The 24,818-nt window shown below is 36.4% G+C and overlaps 1 protein-coding gene across 1 annotated transcript in view; it reads right to left on the reverse strand.

The window, feature by feature from the left end:
• Positions 1-1,145: 1,145 nt before the first annotated feature.
• The window catches only part of CUL3 (cullin 3), a 55,320-nt gene continuing 31,647 nt past the window's right edge, over positions 1,146-24,818 (reverse strand). The window contains exons 4-16 of the mRNA XM_021553698.4: positions 23,205-23,365; positions 22,249-22,363; positions 20,783-21,011; positions 19,019-19,164; positions 15,961-16,137; positions 14,745-14,915; positions 13,266-13,373; positions 9,822-9,946; positions 9,357-9,453; positions 8,220-8,354; positions 3,139-3,325; positions 2,251-2,396; positions 1,146-1,622 (exon numbers count right to left, since the gene is read on the reverse strand). Of these exons, the coding sequence (XP_021409373.1) occupies positions 1,491-1,622; positions 2,251-2,396; positions 3,139-3,325; positions 8,220-8,354; positions 9,357-9,453; positions 9,822-9,946; positions 13,266-13,373; positions 14,745-14,915; positions 15,961-16,137; positions 19,019-19,164; positions 20,783-21,011; positions 22,249-22,363; positions 23,205-23,365 (1,929 nt within the window). The 3' untranslated portion in view covers positions 1,146-1,490. The remainder of the gene's footprint in view (positions 1,623-2,250; positions 2,397-3,138; positions 3,326-8,219; positions 8,355-9,356; positions 9,454-9,821; positions 9,947-13,265; positions 13,374-14,744; positions 14,916-15,960; positions 16,138-19,018; positions 19,165-20,782; positions 21,012-22,248; positions 22,364-23,204; positions 23,366-24,818) is intronic.

The following is a 24,818-nucleotide window of genomic DNA, read 5'->3' on the forward strand; positions in this document are numbered from 1 at the left end:
GAGAGGGGTAAAATTGTGGACACAATGTGAAAAACACTCTCCAGTGACACTGGAACATTGCACCAGCACCACACACTTGTTTAGCACAGCCCATCAAGAACTGCTCTGGCAGACGCTCTACAGCCAAGCTTCTCTTTTTCCTTCATTTCCAGCTCTTCATATTGGAAAGCCCATCCCAACTATATTCTTCAAGATCTATGGATAAAAGTAATGTGAACCAAGACAAAAAATACTGTTTTGAATTAAAGCAGAAAAATAGTTGTGGCTGGGAAAGCACAGAATATGTGCATTGGAATGTCAGAAATACGGTTTAATAAAAACTGCAGTACAGTGCACACTCAAATTTCTAACTGAGAAGAATGATGCCACCAAACTGCTATTTTTAATCTATTTTTGCAGCACAATGTCAAGAAGAAAAAAGTTCCAGGGTAAGAACTAAAAATTTCATTACAGTAACAATTTTTTATTGCATGTTTAAAATGCATTTTTAAAAACAAATAGTGCACGCTGGCTTCACTTTAATCTCCTGAAATATGCATTTATGATGGGAAGCCCTGGGGCTACAGCTCCATCTATTATGTTTATTAACAAAATATAATCCCAGAACATCTCCAGGGGACAGTATTTAGTTCCAAAAGATTGTCAACCCTGTACTCTAACACACTTGAATTAGTTGTTTGTGTACACTAAATCCATTTATTTTAAATTTATTTTGTCTACATTTAGTGAAATAAAAACATCGCCCTGTACAATCCACCATCAGCAGTGAGTACAACAGCAAAAATTATTATACAGTTTATACACACTAAAATCTTATCCTTTTTCCTATAAAGAAACCAGAAAAAAACCTAATCAATATAGAGTTTAATTTAGAAGAACTCAAATTACAGAGCCCCCAGAAGTTCCTGATTCATGTTGTTGGAGCAGTGAGTGCACATGGAAGAGTGAAGCATGCTCAAGCTGTCCTTTCGGGTCTTCAAAAAATGAGCAAGTATTTAAATTAAAGATGTCTAAAAAAAACATTTGAAGCAGAACAAGGTAAGTGGGAATTTTGCCTTACCACTTGTGGTTTCTTTTAAACCCAACTTATACAATGCGAAGTGCTAAGCAACACTACAGAAACACATTTACATCAACACTGAAGATCTGGGGAAATGAAATTCCAACAAATTTATTTTTTTAAATGAGCTGTATTTTCTAAAGTCATTTTTATTTCTCTGTTTTCATACAGTATTGAAAACAAACGCAGCACATTCACATTTTCCCGAAGAATTGTAAGGATGATCTCTACAGGGATAACGTTGAAAAGCCTGAAGCTCAATTAATTCATGTCAAAAACTCTCAAAAGGAGTAAAAGGCTTGATCTGGTCTAGAACATGTACTGTAATTTAATAGAGAAGATGGTTGTCTTAATATTAATGATTTAAAAGAACTTCCCAGTTCATGCGAAGAGTATAGTCCAAGAATAAATCAAATTTTCTGAACGCATTTTATGCTACGTAAGTGTATACTTTGCGATCCTCAGGTGTTCGTGCCAAATATTCTCTCTCAATAAGTCCTTCAATACGTTTTTTAATAACAACTGGACTTGGTAAGAATCGGGCCTTCAGCTGCTGAGTTACCTAAAACAAAATAAAACCCAACAATATAAAATCACAGTAAGATCATGGAAGTACCCTAACAAAACACAAAAACCAGAAAAATGTATTAAGACACAGATGGTGACAACTACAAAGCACAAAAAGCAGCCTGCAGACTTCTGACAGTCACTCCACTTGCTGGCTCATGTTGGGGTATGTTTCAAAGCTCTACAGAGGCATGGTCACAACCTGAGAATGCTCCCAATTTCACAGCTCTAAGGGAGTTCAGGAGTACAAAATGTGTGACGTTCTGGAGCTGTGTGAGCTTAGAAGTGAAAAGCAGCAGGACTGCTTCTGCTTCTCTGCTAAGAGCTCAAATCTCTCAAACCTGGACCAAACAGCCAGTAACATGATCAAAGCCAAAATAATGCTAAAAAAGCACACTGGTTTGCTTTTCAAACAGCACTAAAAGTAGGAAGGAAAATTAGATACATTCATGAGCACATCCTAAAGTGAAGGGTAAGGATTTAGGTGTATGTCCATATAGACATGGAGAAAAGACAGGATGGGTTAAATACAGCATCTCTCAAAAGCCTTTCAGGACCATGTTAGTAGGAGCTGTGTAACTTTAATGAGATAATAGCAAAAGCAAGACTCTGTACCAGCATACCTCTGCTACTAGCACATTGTGTTGCATCTTCTTTCTAGATTTCATTATCCGAACTATAGCAGCTTCTATCTCATGTTTTCTGTCATCATCTACTTTCTGCCTTGTTTCTTTCCTTTCTGGATCAGATTCTCCTTGTTTGGCAGCAACTTAAAGAAAAGAGAGAATGTAAATTATGTTAGCAAAATTAAAATATATTTCATTGTGTGTCAGCTTCACTATTTATTTCATCTAGACATCAAATTATATTTTCCTGAATTTTGACATTCTCAAAGTTGATATTTTTTTTAAACGAAAAGCAGCCACAAGAACATACTAACACTTTCTGACATATTTTGATAGCAACTGACAAGATAACAAACTGTTATTTAATTACTACTATGCTAAAATTTGAACAGTACTCAAATCTGCTTACAGGCACAAGCACCAGCACTTCTATAAGTTAATGAAGTGGTTATTACACACTCAGCTTCCCTTATTTGCTAAACCCAAATCACTGCCCAAAACCATCATAAGCTACCTGGTACTTGAAAATGGCTGTTGTATCATGGGCTAAAAACATCACTCATTTCACTGCAGTACAGCAACTTATGAGGCAATTTTCCTATTTCTGAATCAATCAGTAGCATATTTTTCATTTTATTATTTAATTTGAATTTTATTTTTCTTTCAGTATTTCCTGTAAGAGATAATTACAGATTTTGTAAAGTAAAAGGCTTAACTGACTTCTACACTGTTCTTGGCGTTTAAATTTTCATTTTGATGCAACTAATCACCAAGAAAAAAAAAAATTCTCCTTTTACCTCTATGGACATCAATCCTGCAAAAGATAATTTGAAGTTTTAAGACAAATTTGACATTGCAAGAGAGTAGAATATAAAGCTGACTTACCCGTCTGAATCTTGACTCTGTGTAGTTTAGATGTGAACTGATCATTCACTGTAAATATATGACCATTTTCTATTTCTTTTGACTTGGGCTCTTTTGTGAGAACACGTTGTGTTGGTTTGCCACATGCAAGTGACTGTAGGGCTCTTACCAGTTCTCTTTCGGGGATATCAGTTTCTTGCTGAATTTCCTAAAGAAGGATACTTAGTTAGCTTATGGTTGGCAGAAGTATTGTGTGTTGCACACAACATCAGGGATTGTTTAAAAGGAGTACTGTGACAGTTGTGGCACTTGAAAGGTCAGAACTCATTCAGCAGCAAGGTCTCAGTGGGTACTGTGCAAAATGATCCACCTGAGTCAGCACTCAGCAAATTCTGTCAAATGAACAGTCACCATGAGCTGGAAGGAGAAGAATGAATAACCAGCTGTTCCATTTCCCTGCAATTTCTGAGAGGGCTGAAAGAGTTTGTTAATTGTTACCAGGCTTTGTTGAACAGGGTGAAACCAAATCTTCTGACTAACTCAGTGATGGAAAACATCCATGATATTCATGACTATTCCTGACCAAGAGCTGCACAAATACTTTTGCATTCAGCCACACTGTTAAAAAGATGATCTTTGCAAATGGAGCAAACAATGTCTGGTTTCACTGTACCATACAAATACTCTAGATCATCATACCTCCCTTCTGAATAGCTCCAACAATTTATTTACAGCGCAGGTGCCTTTGGCTTGGACTTCTCCAGGTGAAATACAAAAAAAGCCCCTTATAGTGCAGCAAACATGAACTTTGAAGAAGACTGTTTGTAAACCATGCACATAACCTGGTGTACCTCTGTCAGTACTCTCAAGAGTCAGCTGAGAGATGGATGTTAGGCAAGACAACAGTGGTCATGGCCTAGTAAATAAATTACACTGGATGCAGAATGATGCCTTAATATGCTCTAGGAGAAGGCCAGCTATGCTGCTCTCTCAGACCTAATGTGTTTTACTGAGCTCCTATTCATTTCTTCTCATCTCTTTTCTTCCTATTTCTGGCCTGAGGAAACTGCAGACACTTCTGATTTCACATTCCCATTCAGACTCTTGGGGGACTCGTAGCAGCCAAAGAGAAAAAATAAAGCTCACAGACATGCAGCTGTCCACAAGAGCTACCCCCCCTTCTCAGCTTCCCCAACTCTGGCTCCAAGGGTAGTATTAAGCCCTTACACTGTCCCTATAAATTCCCGATTCTCCTGGCACAAAAGTCCATGTGTGATAAGCTTAGGTTAAAAACAGCAGTAACAACTCCAACTGATCAAAATGCTAAGATCAGTAAAGAGCTATAAACAACTTGTTAAAAGTTCTTTAAAGAGTGACAGAAAAATCAAACTAAATTCTATCAAATAATGTTATTTCTTGAGTACACTCAAGTTATTTCTTAAATCAACCCAGAAAAAAAGGCCACATTTCTCTTATCACTGACAACATAGAATAAAAATTATTTGGATGTAGTGGCTTTGACTCAGACTTTTATCAGGAACTAGACTGCACCTCATGCACAGCATCTCTCTACCAGCTCTCTGTGATGCCAAGGCTCAGACAACATAGGCATTATTTTTTAACTTGACCCAACACTACACACAGAGTGGTGACTTTACGTGAAGCCACGCAAAACTGTTTTTGTCATAAGGTCAAGTGAACTGGAATGAGGTAAAAAGAATAAAATCACCCAATCCAAAATTTTAAAAATTCAGGATTTTTGGTACCTTCTGGTTATAGATGATTTGGAACTACTAAAATGTTCCCTAGAGCATTCTTAGCATAATGCATTCAGAAATACTTATACCATTTGAAATAAGTTGTAAATATTTTATTTCCTACTAACAAAATGGTTTTTTTTCCAAGCTACTCACAGAAAGTTACTATTTCTTCCTTTGCTGGTTTATTTAAAACACAGTTGTCACCTTCATACATTTGTTTCAGATTCAGTAAAAAGTACTATTTAAAAAAAAATCCTAAGAAGCTATAATCCTTTACATGGTCACAACAAAAAAATCTTACTGAAATGGACTGATTAGCATAAAACTTAACAAACCAAGGGAAGGTACAAGATTTTAGAGCTTAGATAAATGAAAAGCCTTAAAAGCTACAAACCAAACCCAGCTTATTAATGATGCAATGCCACTGACATGCAGGCTCCCAGACTTTGATTTTTATGAAGAATTAAAATTAATAATTTCAAAACTGCATCAGTTCTACAAGGCCATACATATATATACACTCTGCTTTTAACAAAAGTGAAACAAAGAGCCAAAAGGGAATTTGAGGTTTCATGCTACCCATCCTTATATAAACCACTATTTGCTGCTGTAATTCACTCTGCAGCTGAGCCATGAACACACTCAAACCATTTCACTTTTAGAATTTAGAAGCCAGCATTAAAGCAAGGACCACAAAGAATTGCACTGCAATATGCTGCCTCAGAAGGAGCCAAAAATTTCAAGCTGAATTAAAAAAATGCAGCTATGAATGTAAATGGGAATAACAGATGTTCCTGTGCTGTCTTTCCCTCAGCCTGCAGCATAATGTTTTTCTGAACATTATTTTATGTAGATATTTGATGTAGCAGTCAGAAATGTATACTTCTTCCTCATCTCCAAAAATGCCTTATTTTACAAAACACATTAGATTTGTACACAGGTGTAGTACTGATTACACAATCACAGTGATAGCTCTGTCTAGGGGCTACAAAAGAGATCATTCCTGGTATAGAACTCTGTCAAGTCTATACAAGAAAACAGATTATTAGAATGAAAATATGCAGGAAAAACCAAAGGAAAAGAATTGCCATTTTGTTGAAATAATGAAAAGTATTTTTAGTTTTATTTGGACTGCAGACATACTGCAACTTGTGTACCTTACAAAGAAGACAGCAAAAGAGGGAACAGGTAATCTAATTTACAGTTCTAATCTCTCATTTTTTTTAATTATTCCACAACTTAACTTCTACTATGGTCACATTTGTATTTCTTGTTTGTTAAACATAAAGAACCACGCTTATTTCTGATGCCATTACAAAAAGTGAGCATTTCACATTTTAAAATACTGACTTGTAATATAAATCAACTGAAAGATATGTTGGGTATAAGACCTGATTAGAAAATGAATTTGTAGAAAAAAATAAGCATTCTTTGAAGGCCTGCATGAAGATTCTTCCTCTTCCACTTCAGTAGCATTAACCTACACCTATATGGCCAATAGCTATTTTGCATATACAAATAAAATGTTGCTGAATTGGAAATACAATAAATGTATACATTTTTTGGTGAAGAAATTTTTCTAAACAACAATCTTTTCATCTTCCATAGTATTTTATGGCTAATTTTTACATTATCAGTATCCCATTTTTTCCCTCAATCACATTGTCTAATGACTATTAGGATTATTATGAGGATCTTATCAAGTTTGCAATTAGTAATCACACTGAATGCAAAATAAAACAGCAAAGTCTGTTGAGCTGTGAAGGTGATTTCAGATAAATCTGTTGAGCTGTGAATCTGCAGAAACACTTGTGTATCAGAGAGTTTTAGGATACACAAGCACACACAAGTCAGCTCACGTGCTCTGCTGCACTGAAAGCACTCATCTGACACAACAGAGAAGGAATGGTTGCCCAGCACTCAGCAGTTAATCAGGGTATCCAATAATCAATGAACAAGGATAAAATTCATTCTCCTCTGAAGTGTTCATAAGCTTTCCTGGCTGGGATTAAAGACAACTCCCACACACTTCACCAAAGAAACCAAACAACACAAATATGCCTCCTTAATGTTTTAGTTCAAGTGGGACACAAAGCAAGAGCTTAAGAATTCCCAAAAGAGAAATAAACAGAACATACAATCTAAAAGCAGATGGACATATTTCTCTATCATCTAGTCTTGGTAAAATAAAGTATAATTTAGAGCATGTATTAAAAACTATTTTTCACTGCTCTCCCAAGTGTTATTTATTCATATATGGGTAAGGTTCTACTACTCATTAAGCCTACAATTTGGTGAAAAAAGGCAGCTACTAGCCCAATTTCAAAATTAGCTTCAAGGGAAAAAAAAGAGCTGTTAAGTACCCCTCCTTGTTTTCACTCCCTCAAATATTCTACTAAGTACTCAAAGCTGTAATGCTCCTGCACTGGATTTCATAACACACAGGACTTTGTGTTCTAAAATAACATTTTAAATTATCAGTATTAAGAGTCTCTTATGAAATCCTGCCTTCCTTAATCACTACTGAGACCATTTCAAAGACACTTACTTTATTAACATGCTAGAAGTATGCCAAATAAGCTGAAAACACAATCCAAACAAAAAGGCAGATGATTACTATGCATAGCACAGTCAAAAGCAGATGAGAAAACCTGGAAATCAACTGTTTCAAACTGCACCCATACTGCTTTTCAAGGCTGCCAATGCTCTAACAGAAGATAATGTCCAAAACAAAACTATCAATTTATCTTAACAATATAGTGCTCACACAACAATGCACATGATCCTCCTCCTCTCCTAAAGCCTTCTTCATCATCATCATCTCTTAGTTGACATTTCAACCTTTCCCAGCAACACCCTTCTAGTCTCCTTGTTAAGAATCTATCCAGACCCTTTTTCACTGTCCTTTCTGGCTGACCAGCCCAGAGAAAGGCTGAAAGTTCTTTGATTCATGCTCCAGCTTGGTCTAGCCTGCCAATTTTACTTAGGTATTCCAGAAGCCAGGATCCTTCTCCACCCTTTGGCCTCTAAATCCAGTTTCTCCAAAACAAAATGAGGATATGGAGCCACCTGCTGCATTGCAACTTCAGCTTTTCTACAGTCCAATGGCCTAGAAGAACCCCACTCACAATTCTAAAACATTTCTGAAAACTTCAGCTCCCAAATAATTTCCTCCCCTAGAACTGCTTCCCAGGTGCATTGCTAACAATCTGCTTCTTGTGTTAATTGGCCTGATCAATACTCAGAATGAGAAACACCTGATCTTCAAATGCCTAACTCAAGAGGACAAGAAAGTGCCCAAACCAGTTATTTAGAATCAGGTAAGAAACCCACACCACTTACCTCAAATGTGTATTTTTCTCTGTTGTTAAATAGCATTAATATTGTCATCTGGAAAGTGGAGACTTGCAATATGTGCTTCCGTGTATTTGAGCCAGTTACTTGGGCACCTCCTACACCAACTTCTGAGCCATCTTCCTATTTTAAAATTCCAAAGCTACTGTTAGATTATTCTTCACTTAAAAATATTTTATCCTGATAAGATCAAAGCTTCATGATGAAAAATTTCTCTAGGAGATCAGCCTACAGAAGTGACAGAAAAGCAACTATCTAGGGGCATGACCAGAGTGTTTCCCCAGCAGCTGCCTCACAATACCAGGGAGATTGAGCTTGGAGGCCCATACAGAGCCCAGACCAGGCCATCTACAGCCACCAACCACTGCTAAGGATGGAGACTTCACAACCTCTGAGCCTCCTGTTCCATTACTTCTCCACCCTCCAAGTTTTCCTGGGCTTATCTTTAAAGTTATCAACATATTTATCCTACGGTAACAAAATTTCAACATCCTCACAAGCGCATGTTATTAACACTTTGTTGTAATAATTTTGCTTTAATTTTGCATTGCCTCCTACATCCCCAAGCATCATGCCAGTTCTAGTTTAGCATTTAGTACTGGTCTAATCACTATAAAACTCCTTTCTTGTACACATACAAATTAAGCATTGTACTTCTATAAACTCTGCTAGAGTCTTGTTTCTGAAAAAATGTTGTCTACATTGCACTCTGCATATAAAAGCAGGCTAAACTTGGCTTAGCAAAAATAAGTAACAAGTTTCTTTTCACTGATAGTCAAAAAAATCCAAACAATTGAGGTCCCTTCAAGATTACATTTATTACTCAAACAATTGAGTAATCCACTGAAACAACTGATGTCCCTTCAAGATCACATTTATTACTTTTCTACAAGTAAAAGATAATGCTGAGTGATGCATTCAAATTAAATTCAGAGGGGAAAAAATAGTCAAAGCAAAACTACTGCACAGAAAGAATCAGACTATAAGGCTAATGGAAGGCATCTTTTTCTTATTCTTACATTCTCAGTAGGTTTGCTTTTATTTCACAAAATTCCAAAGTTACAAAAAAATGCATTTGCTTATTTTAACAAGAGATACAATATTTATATAATCTTGATTCTCTACCTTTTTAACAGGCCCATAGAAAGTGGCATTGAGATCTGCAGAACCCATGTGATGCTGGAGTGTCAGCTGTCGCCCACTGTGTTTGGCTAAATAAAATCTGTAATAGAATTGAAATGAAAACAATATATAGCTTGCATTTTGTAATGAAGAGGAAATACATTTTAAAAGTTACATAGCCTTTTGGAGCTATTGAGGACATTCTTAAAACATTTATAACTTTTTGCTTTTTCAAAACATTAACTTCTGTCAGAATTTTATTTAATATCTCCCAAAACCTCGAGCATCATAATGCAAGTATTGCATTCTCCAATTTTCACATGAGCTGAAAAAGAACAATTTGCCAGCACATCTTTAACAGTAAAGCTGTTAAAAAAACATCTGTGCAGGTAAAAAAAGAAATCTGTACAGGTAAGTTTAGAAAGTTCCTTCTTAAACCTCTGCCTAAAAATCTGTAGTAATACATACCTTCTAAATATTTCAAAAGCATGTCTGGGAGCTGGAGGGATGTTGCACTTTGGTGTGGCTGACTGGGTAGGCCAGTAACCTGTTGTGAGGACACGCACTGTGAGATCAACACCTCCTAGTGAGACCTAAGGGTAATTGGGAAGAAAACATACACTATTTTAAAAACAAGATCATGTTTCACAACTTTGTCTGTATCAGTGTAAAATACTTAGAATTTTGTCTAGCTACAAAAGAAATAGACATATCTGTAAGCGTTCTTTTTACATAACCAGACAAGTACATTGATTAGTCACTATCAGAGTAGATGGTACAGCAAAAATCTTTTACATTATTTCCCTCTGGCATTTAAGAGCATACAAAATTGAACAAAAAGAATTCTTAATCAAGAACTGTCTGTGATCATAAACTGAACTTGTGATACGTACAACAAATCTTTGTAAATAGGGTTTTTGATAACGTGCAATAAAGATGGATTGCATGAAACGTGTCAGCTTCAAAATAACTTTCTAAATGCACTCTCTGGAAGCAGAGAGGAAATACTGCCTATCTGATGCTGAACCATAGGGAACAGTTATCTGTGAACTGCAATGCCAACAGTTACAGTTACTCACTTTTGCACAGCCCACCTATCTATCCTCTTTCCCTAAGGACAGCCATGTCTGAATATTCAGCACTGGTGGGGAAACATTCCCCAGCTCAAGTGCTGATCTATAAAGATGTGTTGGCAGATGACAAAGGTCTGGCTACCAGTGATGCATAATCCTCATTAAGTATCCCAACTAAGCTGAGCATTATTAAGCTTAAAATTGACTACTTTCAGCTTTAGGAGGTAGAACCAATACCTTCAAAGGACACACATTATGGACAAAAAAACCCCAAAGCATACAATATTCAGCTTGTATAAGTCCACTACACAGAAACAGAGCACATGATGTTTTAGAAAGTCAAAAACTGCCACCTGAACTCAAACTTGCACTATTCAGTAGCACAGTGGCATTCCCATGCACTACAGAAGAGTTTCTATATTGTGTATACTGAATGCCTCTGTGCACCAACCAGCTTGTGCCCAGGAAACTTCTGACAAACCTAAACAAGCTTCAACAGTTTTCTTCCTCCAGCCAGAGTGTGGGAAATGGCCATCAGTGCAGACAAAAGAATGCAGAAAATATATTTATCTGGAACTGAAACATTTCCCAAAATTTTTTGGTCTTTGCCAGACCAGAACACAGCACTAATTCAGAATGCCTCCCATCACAGATTATAAGCACTAAGCAGTTGGTAACACAAAAAAGTTTTGGAAGTACTTTATTTTACAAGATGTCTTTTCAGCATAAAAATGGTATGACTTAGTGGAAAGTGCCCTGAAGTGACCCAGTCTTTACACAACTCCAAGAAATGTTCCAGGATCACAGTTACAGAAATGTCTTGTACTGAGCTTTCTACTTTCTGAGAGCAAACCAATCATCTACACAGACCTTGGCACTGCCTGTATCTCAGGATAGAGGATCCAGAAAGAAACTTTGCAGGTGAGATTATTTAGAGAAGAGCAGATGCCTGACTCCTCTAGGAGGCACTGTACACATTCAAGGTACTGAAACTGTTTAAAAAGGAGCAGAACAGACTATTTCATATAAAACACAGTATCACCAGCAATTTAACAGTAAGAAAATCCCCCAAATCTTCCTGTATTTCCTAAATAGTACTTCTGAAAATTTCATTAAAAGGCCATGATTAAGATGACCACAAAGAAACCATCACATGAACTGCTGGTGTCTTGCCAAGAGAAAGATGGAGTTTCAAATAAAGCCTACCAGAACATCTGTTAACATTTTAAATTCATCTTCTTAGCTGTATATAGCTAAAAAGAAGATAGAGATATAATTTATTAACTCACTTATTTCAAGACTGTCACATAAAGTACATGAATCTTTAAGCACAACCCCCTCTTATCCCTATGTGTCCAAGCCTGCCATGCTACCAAATAAAATAGGAGCAACATTTTTTCCAACAATTTTTTATTGAAATTTGTATTTCAAGCATTCCAGAAGCAAAATATGACTGGACCCTAAAGCAGGGAAACCAAACAAACCAGTAGTAAAGCTGCCTGTCCAAAAACACCTTTATCCACTTCCTCTCCATCCTTTTCTGAATCCCCTTAGAGAACATGCTGTTCTCCTACTCATGATGAGTCACAGAATGCTGATGAGGAGGATTTCAGCCAAACTGCTTCAAGACAACAAAGATTTCATATCACCTTGCACAGCCAGGGACACTGGACAGAGCATATCCATGAAAATATTCCTGGTATTCAGACTTCTGAGACTGACTCAACCAGGTTTAATCATTCACCCTGCTTATCTGCACACAGGGAACTAATTGGCTGTTTATTATACACTATTAAGTTCTACTGAGTATCAGTACAGAAAAACTAATTTTAGAGCAAGTAAACTGATATCTCAGAAACAATTATGTCTCCCTAAAATATTCCAGGGGCCTACTGCTACAAGACAGTATAATTTTTCTAGTTAAATCAATATTTTACAATTTGCAAGAAAATGTCGAAAACTAAATTTTGAAATGTGCAATAAAATAGCAGTTTTAGCAAAGGCATTGTTTGAGGAAATCTCAACATGAGATAGTCTGCTTTGCAAATACCCGCAGCGTGCAGTATTTTTCTTGCTCTTAGCAAAAAAATACACATCACAACTGGAGATTAAGGGAAATAAATACACACGGGAAGTGGCGGCCCGGGACTGCGGCACGGCCGGGCCGGGCACGGCGCGCCCCCTGGCGGTGCCGCCCGGCAGAGCCGCTGAGCCGCGCACCCACGGCCCAGCCTGCCCTGGGTTTTAAAAGTGTTTTCTTTCATGGTTCTTTTGAAAGTTTTAACGTTCTCATAAAACTTCTTTAGACTTCTGATCGTGTTTACATATTTTAGAGTCAGAGTTCCCACACAATTTCATGTATAAATAGAATATTTTACATACTTCTCTGTGGGTGGAAGAAATGATTGATTGATCTTTGCACCAGTGTGGTTGGAGAGGTGGTAAATTCTGATCATTGCATCCTCCAATCTACATTCACCTTTAAAATTCTATAAATACCACATGCTTGACTAAAACTGGGTCTTTTTCTCTTTTGAAATGACCAAGCTTCTGTGTACTCATTTTGTGTCCAGTAGCAACACTTTGGGCACACAGATCTTATGGAATGGAACTGGCACTATTCGAGCTGTGGGTGGAAGTCCCAATCAACTCTGGCATTTCAGGAAATGCTAATACAGTTTATGACATAAGACACACAGTAAAAAAAGGAACAATCTGCACAAGCTGACCAAGTCCTTCTCAGCACACAGATTTACCAACAAATGAAGAAGCACAAGCGTGGACACATGCAGGGTTTGTACTGTAGCAAAAGATCAAGCACACAAACTCCAGCACTTACCCCTGTCGCCTGAAGATGTTGCCTAAATTCATCCATCGTTGTGTTTGAGATGCTCATGTCCCTGAACATTCCTTCCAGTTTCGACGTGAATTGACATCCACATTCAGTCTAAAAACACACAAAATAATTTGTTGTACCAGCACTATGAAAACAAAGCTTCTGATAGGCAAACTGCAAAACTAAAGTTAGTTTATAAATCCCCAAAATTACACTTCTGTACTTTTGGTTTCTGGAATTTCCATTTGCATTACATTCAGATCTCAGAAAAGATTCCTACCTTATATAAAGATCTAACCCTACACACATCTTAACTTGCTTTCCTTCTCTTTTCTCCATTATTGTACTTTTGTCTGAGATTTAAATATCACATTAAAAAAAAAAAGAGAAAGCTTATCAAATCAAGACATATAATTTGACCTGCTTTTAGCACAATTCTGTAAAGGGGAATGAACACTATTTATATCACAAGGAAACTTGTGTTGTCCTAGGAGTGTTTGAGCTTGAAGTCTGACTGCAGATCACCCAGCAAGATTCCCAGCCCTTGTGACAATCAGGAACATCTGCACACAGATGTGCACAGGCAGGACTGTGTGCCCATTTCTAACACATACTGTGAATGCATGGGAAAGGAAGCCTCTAGCTTCAGCATCCTGACCACTCTGTAGTTCTGAAAGAAGAGGGCACTGCATATGCACTGATTTATCTTGCAAATGTTTGTGTGCCTTTTGCCTTCTGAATCACCAGGCTAAAAGTGGTGCAGGGGTAATTAAAAAGGAATTAATACTGAGAAATTCGGAGAAATCTGGTACAAACAGGCTACACTCTCTGAAAGAATATGAAAGTGAAAAATAAGCATCAGTGCAGTTTGATTTTAGGATCCCTCTGCTTCTGAAGTGCTCTTATCATTTATCATGGAACTTGAGAAGCTGCAATAGAATTCCATTTAAGGTCTATTCAACTTTAGGCTTTAACTTCTTCTCCGTCTCTTGGTCTATTTAATCAGTATTTAACCAGCTAAGGAAAATGTGCTTCTAGACACAGATATGAAATTTTTTTTTCCCATCCACTTAATCAAAAAGGAATTGAGCATTATCACAAGTCTGCTCATACAGACAACTAAAAAACAACATCACAAGCAATAACAAAATTATACCATGAATAACAGAAAATCCAGGACAAAACAGTCTTCAAATTCAGTCACTGAAATTGTCCTATTATTTAAAAACTTAGAAAAAAAAATTGTTTTCTAGATTACACTCTCATCATAGGGGCTTTTCACTATTTCCTTCCTTTTATTTCCATGAAAATAGTCAAAAAACCTTTTGTATTTTCTGTTGGGGCTTTCAAAATCAGCTCTGTATTCAGCAGCGATCAAGATTAAATTTATCTGTACATCTCATGTAAAACCAGAAGAAACCATATTTATGAAAAACAAAGAAGAAAGAAAAACCCCCAAAAAGTATGCAAGTACTGTCTTACCTTTAATTTGGAGATCATATTTTTCTCAGAGTCATCTGAAACACTCTTATTTGTGAGAAGTCTTCTTGCCAAGTGCTGCTTGTAATAGCGTTCAAAAACATCCTTCTCTTGCATAAACCTGAATAAAACCATTGCCTTATCCAATATAGTTTCTACTTCTTGCTCTGTTAGCTGTAAAAGAAATAATTTGCTGGTTTTAATCTTCCAGCCTAAGTGTCTTACACAACCTAAGTACTTAAAGTAATTCACAGCAGCAGATGGTCTAACAGTAGCCAACAAAACTGGTCCTACATATGACTGACAGCCAAAAGAACAGTGCAGTAACTCAATAAAGTGGAGTAAGAAATAGATTTAAAATGAAGGGAAAGGCAAGAGCAAGGGAAAAGGGAAACAATGAATGGGTAGAATGCCTTGATAAATATAGCAAAAGTTCCTGGGTAAGTTTAAAAAAGCATTAGGGAAATCAGTATTAGGAGTAAAAAAGTTAATTTGGAATGAAAGCTTTTAACTATTAAGACATGTTTTGCAAAGCCTGTCTAGAGCCACACAAATAAAATTATTCTTTGTTTTATAAAAAAATCAGAATTTACTGTTTGATTCCTAAAGCATAAGTTGTATGCTCTAATACGAAGTTTTATTTAGAGTAACTGAAGCCTCAGCTGAATCATCCTGTCCAGTTCTGGATTCTGCACCTCAGGAAATTTCATGAAAGAAGCTAAGACTGAAGGCAACAGATGTACTCAGAACTAGAAGACAGATATGGTAATAGTTCTCTGGTAAGCAAAACCAGTAAAAAGCAGCAAAGACAAATCCTTTTCTCTAACCAAATTAATCTTCAGAAGAAATTATTAGATAATGAGAATAGCTGCCAGACTATAAATACACTTAAGGAAATGATGAAATGTAAGGTTTCAAAAGAAGGGAGCTGCTGAATCTACCACAACCTAATTGTATTTTGAGACAGTATCTGCTCTAAGTAGTTCAGGTATGCTGCTTCAGAGGTAGGTGACAAGCCACACAGATCTCTTATGTCTGATTTTCCTCTAAGTTTAGATCTAAATTGTTATGAGCTCAGATGTGTTACGTACACCTTTTTTTGAACATAAAATTGCCATTTCACTTAATACAAAAATAATTCTTAGAAAAGTAGCTTGGTTGAATTCCATCCAAGTTTACAGAGCAAAAAACATGATATTTTGAGCTGATTTATACTTACTCCCTTGACTCCCTTTTTCAGCTTATCGTCAATAAATAATGAGAGGTACTCTGGAGACCTGGAGTTGAGGTTGAGGAAGTACTCAAAGTCACCCGCAATCGTCTGCTTGAAGAGCCGGTCGTTATTGAAGGATTCTTGAAGGAAGCGATCAAACCTACTCTTCAAGTCCAGTAAACCCTGTAAGAAGTGAGAAGAAAGCAAAATCATTTTCATTGGTGTGAAGTTGTAAGCTGGGAAACAATAAAAATAGATGAAGCCATAGAGAAGACCAGATCTACAGCCAGAGGTTCTGCAATGCTCTCTGTTCAGAATTGTTAGAAAGTATCCAAAATGCCATTTGCCTTTGTAAATTTCTATTGCTGCCGTGAATCTGTTAGAGAAGCAATTTCACATAAACTGGCTAAAATATTGTGTCAAACACTGGTGCAGTTTGTTATACTACGCTTCTCAGATTAAGAAAGCTTTTTAAACACCCTTGTTAAACAGGTTGACTTCCTGTATTTTTGAATCAACAACTTAAAGGAGGTATTTATTGCACTCATCAAGCCTTTTTTATTTCAACAACATGGACAAAGTCAGTATCATAAACACACCATACGGGAAAGCTGAGGCTGAGCACCCATTAAGTGCATCCCTAGAGCTACTGAACAAGTCTGAGGAGAAAACACACTGCAATAACAGGCCTAAACTTGTCAGCATTTGTGTCTCCCTCTAATTTAATCCAAGGACATGTTCTGCATTATTCAGTTGTGTGTTTCTTGCTGATCATTAGGAGACACTGGGAGCATATGAAAGTTAGATACATGCATCAGGAACCTGAACTGAACCACCTCCTCTGAACTAAAACATTGAATTCTCAACATCATTTTTAGATTTCCACCCAACCTTAACTCAGGTTAAAGCAACTGAGTATAGAAGGGGGAAGCATCTTCAAATCACCTGAGCACCTTACTAAGTATATATGCTACACACAGGTTTTAACTGAGACAGCATTTGGCAGGCAGGAAGAGAGAATTTCACTTGAGAGTTAGATTTGTCATGGACAACCACTGCCTGCAAAAACTCTTCAAGTTAAGTGATATTTCTATCTTCGTGTTCTTGAGAAATTATTCATATGTGGTTACTTAAAGAAGCCATTCAAGAATTACTCAAAGAAGTAGTAATATTTCTTAGGAACTCACCATCTCACTTAAAGGAATGATCTTTAGACAGGCTATTTAATGCGTATTAGAAATTTTAAATTCAAAGTAAATCCCACTATCTCTCTGTTTACCAAGGTTAGCTCATGTCTCCTCTCCAGGAGTACACCATCTGAACAACCTGGTGTTAAACAGGAGAAACTGTTAGTACCTTGAATTACAAAAGCATTTCAACATCCCTTCAAACTATTATACAAAGTTTTAAATCTAATCCCCTGGCAATGCTGTTGCAAGCATCTCACCAATTATGCTCAGGGTGATGCCATGTTGTGGAAGCAGTGCTGAGCTGTGATGGAGTTTTTTCTTGATGGTTTAATGCAGCTTCCATGTCTGTCTCCTTAGTGCTATTGTCCTTGACAGATTCACATGAACATGGCTGAGATGAAAAGAATAAGGTGGTTTCTCAATTCATAGATATTCCTCTCTGCTTCCAGAAGTGGAAGTGGTGGATAAACCTTTCAGGGAAGTTTTCAGTAACTCAATGTCAATTCCTGCCCCAGGACATCTTCATGAGATACCAGAGTCTATACTGAGGGACTGAGCTCTGCCAAAGCACATGGACAAGTCTTCGTCAGCCTCATTTTGCTTTCCACCTTTGTGACAGGAAACCTTGATACTATCTTTATAATTAAGTTTTTAGATCTGTCTTTCTCAGTTAAATTTTTTATGATACCTCTTTAGGCCCATCAAGAGCTAAAATTACTTCAAAGTAATCCAGACCCTTATATGCCACATAATTTGCACATGTCCCCCGTCCACCATTTTTTTTTTTTTTTTTAATAAATCACACCACCCCAAATATAAGAGTCCTTAATCACTAAAGCTTATAATTTTTCAAAGGCATTCTCTCTTCTTTTTACCAGGCCTTGAAGAGGTGATTATTGTGTAAGCCTGGTAAGAAGTTTGCTTCAGCATTGCCAGAAAATTAAGAATCCAATCAAAAATGTTTTTATACTCAAATGGCTTCTTCAAAGAGTAACCAGTTCTAGCACAGTTATTGTCTTCAAACAAAACAGCAGAGATTGACAGACATATATTAACTGTTTCTCCCGAAGAACAGACACAAGGACTTCAACCACACATTTTTAAAAAATGTAGTGTTTAATGAATACACACTTTCACAATAAATATAAAACATCTTCCAGCTATAGAAATACAACTTTAAGGTTCAATGAACTCTAAAGGCTTTATATGCAAATTTCAAACCATCTTCTAAGGACAATGGAAGAGAAAAGATGACAAATAGTTCTGAAGCATATTTTGTGAGCTCGATAAATTAATGGTACACATTACTTAGTGGGAGAGAACAAGAAAGAACACTCAAATCTTTTAACATGCAAAACTGTTCTGTTTCTTATGGAGACAGAATGGAATGAGTAATTTGTTATGACTGATAAACACATTCACCTCTCAGTCACAGCTAAGCTTGCCATGAAACATTACCATGTGATTTTTGCCTCAATACACACTGATAGCTAATGTTACATAAAATTAAACAAAGTGGACACTATAAAGCTATTTGTCAGCAGACATACAGTTCACTTTGGAGACACAGCATTTAGGGAAACCCAAGAAGTTCCCAGCAGTTAGGTAATTAGGCTGAGTAAGTTGTTTATTAAAAGAACTGCTAAAAGCACAAAAATTTAGTATGTACTTTCCAACCAATTTCAGTAAGAGTTCTAAACATGTCTGAAGATTCAGAGAATGTACATTAAATAACATTTTTAAGTTTAGCTTATTAATAACAACCCCTTTGAATCAATACTAAGGTATACCTTATAAGTTGTGTATGTGGTAAACTGTTAATGTGGGTAATGTGGGAAAGAAAAGGAAGTTAAAGTATTAAAGTATTTAACTACCTGAATGTAGTCAACTGGATTCTTTCCTTCTCCCTCTTCAGAAACCAGTGCTTTGCCTTGCTCTCTCAGGTATGAGCTCATGCACTCACACATTGTCTTCAGACCATTTGGCACACGGCTGAACAACTTATACATGCAAGCAAGGTCTGCAAGGAAGCATGAGAGAGATTATGCAGGACACCTCTGTGTGTTACACTTCTGTAACTCATTTATCTCAGAGCTAAAGCTGACAGTTGAAGTTCAGCCTCTTGAGCCACAGAAAGCATTCTGTAACAGCTCAGGCACCAGATTCTTCTGATCTCCTCCTTTCCTTTAGCCCTGACAAGGTGCTGACTGCAGCAGCATCAAAATGAAAAGCAAAGACTGTATTCAATTATTCTAGGTTGTCTGTAGCAAGGAACCTGTCATTGACCTGCAGGCCAGCAAAAGATGATGCTCATTCTGAAAGATAGTGAGCCTATTAGACTCCAGTAAGATTATGCTTTACAGGGGTATTTAAGAAAGTAGCTTCCAAGATCATCATTCCCAAAATCAAGTGCTGCATCCAACCTTTTTTTTTTTAAAGCAAGTTAAACCAAATAGGACAACACTAATGAAATCCTTGTTTCTGCATTAAAAGCAAAAACTGGTAAAAAAATTAGAGTTTAATTTACAGAGTTTGTTTTAAAGCCAGTCATACACTTTTACACTACTATGTTTCATCTGCCTAAAATAATGAGAAGTAGCTTAGGCTAAACCCAGCTTTCCAAAAGAACAATCCATCCTTGTACCTTTATGAAAAATCTCATCTTCAGAAAGCAGCATTTCCACTCTACTAGTTAATTGAATCAAACCAAGGCCTATAAAAGTTAAACAAATTCCTGTATTTTATCAATATCCTTCAATATCCTTGCACCCTCAGCCTGAAGGTTATCTAAACTGGATATTAAGGAAGAAAGTGTTATGTATAGTATTATCACATTCTTTTTCAACAGAGTAATTCTTTCTTACAGCTAGGAAATGTGCTCACTTTGTGCTCTGAGTATCACCTAGTAATTGTGAAGCTGCTTTAATGAACAAAGGCCATTAATCTAAGCAGCAAGACTGCTCCCCATTCTCATGGCTTTAGAGTGAGCACTGATTTCTAAATATAGATACTACAATCCCTCTCTTCATTATGCTGCTTTAGAAACTTAGGTTCTATTTCCATAATAACTTTCATTCAGTCACTCTGTCCCACATTAACCTCTATTAGGAAAAGCAAATCAAGCCAAGCCCTTCTGTTTCAACCACTTCAATAAGCTGCTTCTTATCCTTTAGAAACAGCCAACTCCTTTCTGCAACAGAGCTCCCTCCCCAAGAATTGGTCCTGCAATGCTTCTGTTTAAGTCTTTTACACAAGTACTTTTTAAATAACTCCCCGTGGGCCAAAAAAAGTGTGAAGCATTTCCACAAATTAGAGGAATGGAAATAACAAAATAAAAAGGCTCATGGTCAATTCGTGGCAAAAATCACTACAATAGATTTATACTTTTTTTTTATCAGATACTCTTTGTTTACCAAAAAACTACCTGTATCTGGTACTAAACAGAAATAAGTTAAGTGTATGGGCTCTGTGTTAAGAGCCATCTAATAGTCACTGAATATTCTCAGATATTTGTGAAACAGTTACTAAATGTTTCCACAATTATACAGAAACACAGATGTTAAGCTTGACTTACCCCATGTTCAAAAACAATAAGCAGTATCAGAAGCATTTGTGTCTCTCAAATGATGCAGTCTTACCTTCTGTCTTCCCATTCTTCAGCATATGAACTAGCCCAGAGTTCTCCATTTCCACGATAGTTTTCATATGCTTGGAAATAAGCTCCCTCTCAACAACTTTCACAATGGGTTCTTCTGTTGATTTATCCAGACAATGCATCACCCGCTCTATTTCTTCATTAATTCTAGCTTCTACTTTCTTTATATATACAGAAGCACTGTTTTCAGCTAAAAATTTCTGACTTTCCATCTGTGATTAACACAAATTAATACTTTAGACTTTTTTGTAAAGGGTAAAAAGAAAAGATGTCGGATCAGCATTTATAAGCAAGTTCAAATCAAACAGCATGTCCAACACAACCAAGATTCACATACACACTTAACACAAAATAAAGGTTCTATTATACTAAATGTGTTACATAAGGGGGTACATGCAATATAAAAAACGTATTTTTCATAGTAAAACAACCCAAGCCAACTTAGTTTCCAGCTATAGTTTTAGCCACAGGTTCAAAGAAAACAAAAATTCCTTCCAAATGCCAACTTATGGTACTTCTCCTTATTCTTATTAGTGACAATGCTGAGCACATTATTTCATGTCAAATTGTTTTTATATATTCTGGTCAGCAGTTTTTGGAGAAAAGAGGTCTTATTTTTCAGGCAAAGCTAAGTAATAGAACATAAATGAAAGTAATTATTTATCTTAATTGTATAGAAGCACCAGTGAAAAATAGAACAGTGACATTTAAATGGCTGTGCAACATATGCTTCTGCTTTTCAAGGAAGTTAGGAGATCAGAGCATATGACAATTGATCCTGCATAAGAAACAGGAAACTCACAAAACACCTTATCTAGATATTTTTTAACATGATTTTAAAATTTCTACCAATTTCCAGCAATAGATGATCATGATTACACTCAACAATCACTTAACTGGCTTTCCTCATCCAAGTATCTCACAAAAAAAACCCACAGAAAATATTTGGAATGTATTATTTCGTGGTTGATCAACAACTGGGCCACTGGGATATGCTTAGTTCCTTGATTTTGTTTATTTTATTACAAAAAAAACCCTCACAAATGTGGAAACTATGAAGGTATCAAAGTTTCCTCAAAGGCAGTTTGACAGGTTTCCAAGCCTGAAACAGTTTGAACCTTTCATGCTACTGGCATTTCAAAGACTGTGGGGACAAAGCAGATGTAGACTAAGTTACATGAAATAACTTAAAGGAGGCACAGGATTAGAATGATGATTATTGTACATGTCATTGGCATCCATAACTCAAAACTACATTCAAATTATGCTAATTCTGTACAATCTTTGTTATTTTCCCCTGCAAAGTTAGTGACTATTTTTCTTATTTCATTTAATGGAGATGGACATACTCATCAAAATGCAAGTATGTAAAGTACCACCAAAGCTGACAGTTCAGAGATCTGAGAGTTATAACAGCATTCCAAATATGGTATTAGAATATTGCTGTACCTGAAAAAATTCTGCAGACATCTCTAAAAATGGAGCCTCGAAGTCTTCTTCATAGACTGACCTTCCTTCAAGACCTAGAATCATTAACATCTGGCAAGCATTTCTTATTGCGCCTCTGCCAAAAAGTAAGTTGTTAACAACTTGAGAAATCTACGAGGTTGTAAGACAGAGTACACAGCAGAATAACAACTCATAAGACAGTATTAACTTTCATAAAATGTAGCAATAGAAAGTTCATTCTAATCTGTTTGGTACGTGACATTTTCAAGAACACTACAGGAGTAAGGTTGTTTGTTTTTTTCAAAACTAAAGGGCTGACGATATTTATTAAGTACTTTAAATGCAATGACAGGGACAAATAGCTCAAGCTCTACTAGGTCATAAAATTATGAAGAATACATATATATAAGAAATTAACCCAAAATAGTACTTCAAGGGAAACTGCATACATAGGTCAGACCTGAGCGACTGCAACTTCAAAACAACTGCACATGTGGAAGTTGCTATGCAACGTTTGAGGTTTCTGGATGGCAAAAACCCACAAACAACACCCCAGCTGAACACAAAATAAATGCCACCAAAATTCAAAAATATCAGCAAATTAATGAGACAAAAGAATTACATCTAGAAAAAGATTCCACCTTCTGGCAGTAGGGGACAATATACACAGCTGTAGTTGGGGAGTCTTTTTCTTTTCCTAAATTGCACATTGGGCACTTAGTCACACAAATGCAGGCAGAGTAGCAAGGAAAATATTGAAAATTATATTAACAAGCTTGCCTGTTTACCATTATGCTAAAATATAATACAAAAAGAAATATTACTCCAGAATATGGAGAAATTTTAGTCACAAATGTGATCTTAAATAACAAATTATTTGTGTATGTTCTTGAGTCACTCTTTAAAAACGGACAGCTATTATTTACAACAAAAGACTCCACTTACAAACATCTTACCTGTCTACAACTTCTCCTTTCCTCTCTCTTGCAATCATATCCAGCAGAGTTTGCCTCAGGTGATCCCTGATGCAGCCATAACGTACGACTTGATCTCGAAAAATTATCAGGCCCAAGTTGTAGACATTCTCCACGTTGTTCTGTTGCACATACACTCGGTCCTACAACAAGGGCATGAATGGCAATAAAACTGTGAATTCAGTGCATCAATGCTATTCAAAAATACAAGAGATCAATTGCTTCTCTACAGTGGAAGTATGACCAAAAGTATCTCTTAGTAGAAAGAAATTATGTATACTCTTCAATATTCAAAATCAGTTCCATATTCCAAAACTTCATTTACACTGGAAGTTCTATCTGGCTTAGGAGTATAAGCACAGCATTTATGACTAAAGCATGTCAGAACAGATCTACAGCCTTCCCACTTTTTAGTCTGGGTGCAGAGGTGTCTCCATCTAATCACTAAATGCATAGCACAATTTGCAGGAGGTTCTACTTACCTACTCAAACCCTTTCATCTCTTTCTGATCTTTAAAAAATTATTTAACTTCCCCCTCCCCTCCATGCATCTTCCTACCACTCCTTCTAGGCAAAAGATATTCAATATTCAGTGAAATTTCCTGAAATAGCATCATTATATAAAGAGCAGCAAATATAGAACCAAAGCAAGAAGAGTTACAATCAAAATCTTTATGGATTAGTACTACAAAATTGTACATAAGACTTCTGTAGACATCCCTCCCTCCACCCTCCCTGAATTCACTTTCATTCCACTTGAGCAATATTTCAAAACTTTATTATGTTTCATTATAATCTCACCCATGCACCACCTCCTCCCCAAAAAAAGAGGAAGAGAAGAAAATACTTTTTCCATGTATGTTTAAATTCTATCTCTATATATAATCTCTGTCTGTGAGAAGGATCAAGCTCCTCATTAACCCATTTTTTATACACCTACATTCAAAAACAAATGCTGATCCTCAGATCAGATTTGACAGAGAGTGCTAAGCAGACCCCAAGTCTCTTACTGCTACCCAAAGAGATGCCCCAAAAATTGTCTCTCCTTTCCTATTCCTTTCTCCCAACTTAACTCTGAAAAAAAACCAATTTATTAATAAAGTCACTAGTGGACAGAAAATACATGTATTTGATTAATAGCCACTAATGGGTCAGACCATTTAAACCATATAAAGAATAGAAAAAATGTGAGTTTTTACAACCCCGTTCTGAGATGAACAATCATTATTTTTGTTAATTTCTGTCAGGGCATAATCCATCACTCTAATATCATAGTTTGGGCAACTACTAAAAATACTGCTTTGCTACCATTTAAGCATCACAACAATGACATTAGCAAAAGCTAGGAGTTTTGTACCCATTCACAAGTCTGACTGGGATGAGGTTTTGTAAGAATGTATATAGCTATAACAGAACAGTAATACTAAAAAAGAATCAAATTCTATAAAGAATCATGGTTAATTTATTAAACGGAGTATAAAGATTAGCTTCTCCACTGGTTCCATCACTATCTTAAGTGCTTTATCACACACAGAATTAAAGAGTAAAGCTACGCAAACACCTGGAAAATGAAGCCATTAAAAGAAAAAATGTTAT

Source organism: Lonchura striata, chromosome 9, assembly GCF_050655825.1.
Source record: "Lonchura striata isolate lonStrDom1 chromosome 9, ASM5065582v1, whole genome shotgun sequence".
Classification (NCBI taxonomy): Eukaryota; Metazoa; Chordata; class Aves; order Passeriformes; family Estrildidae; genus Lonchura; species Lonchura striata.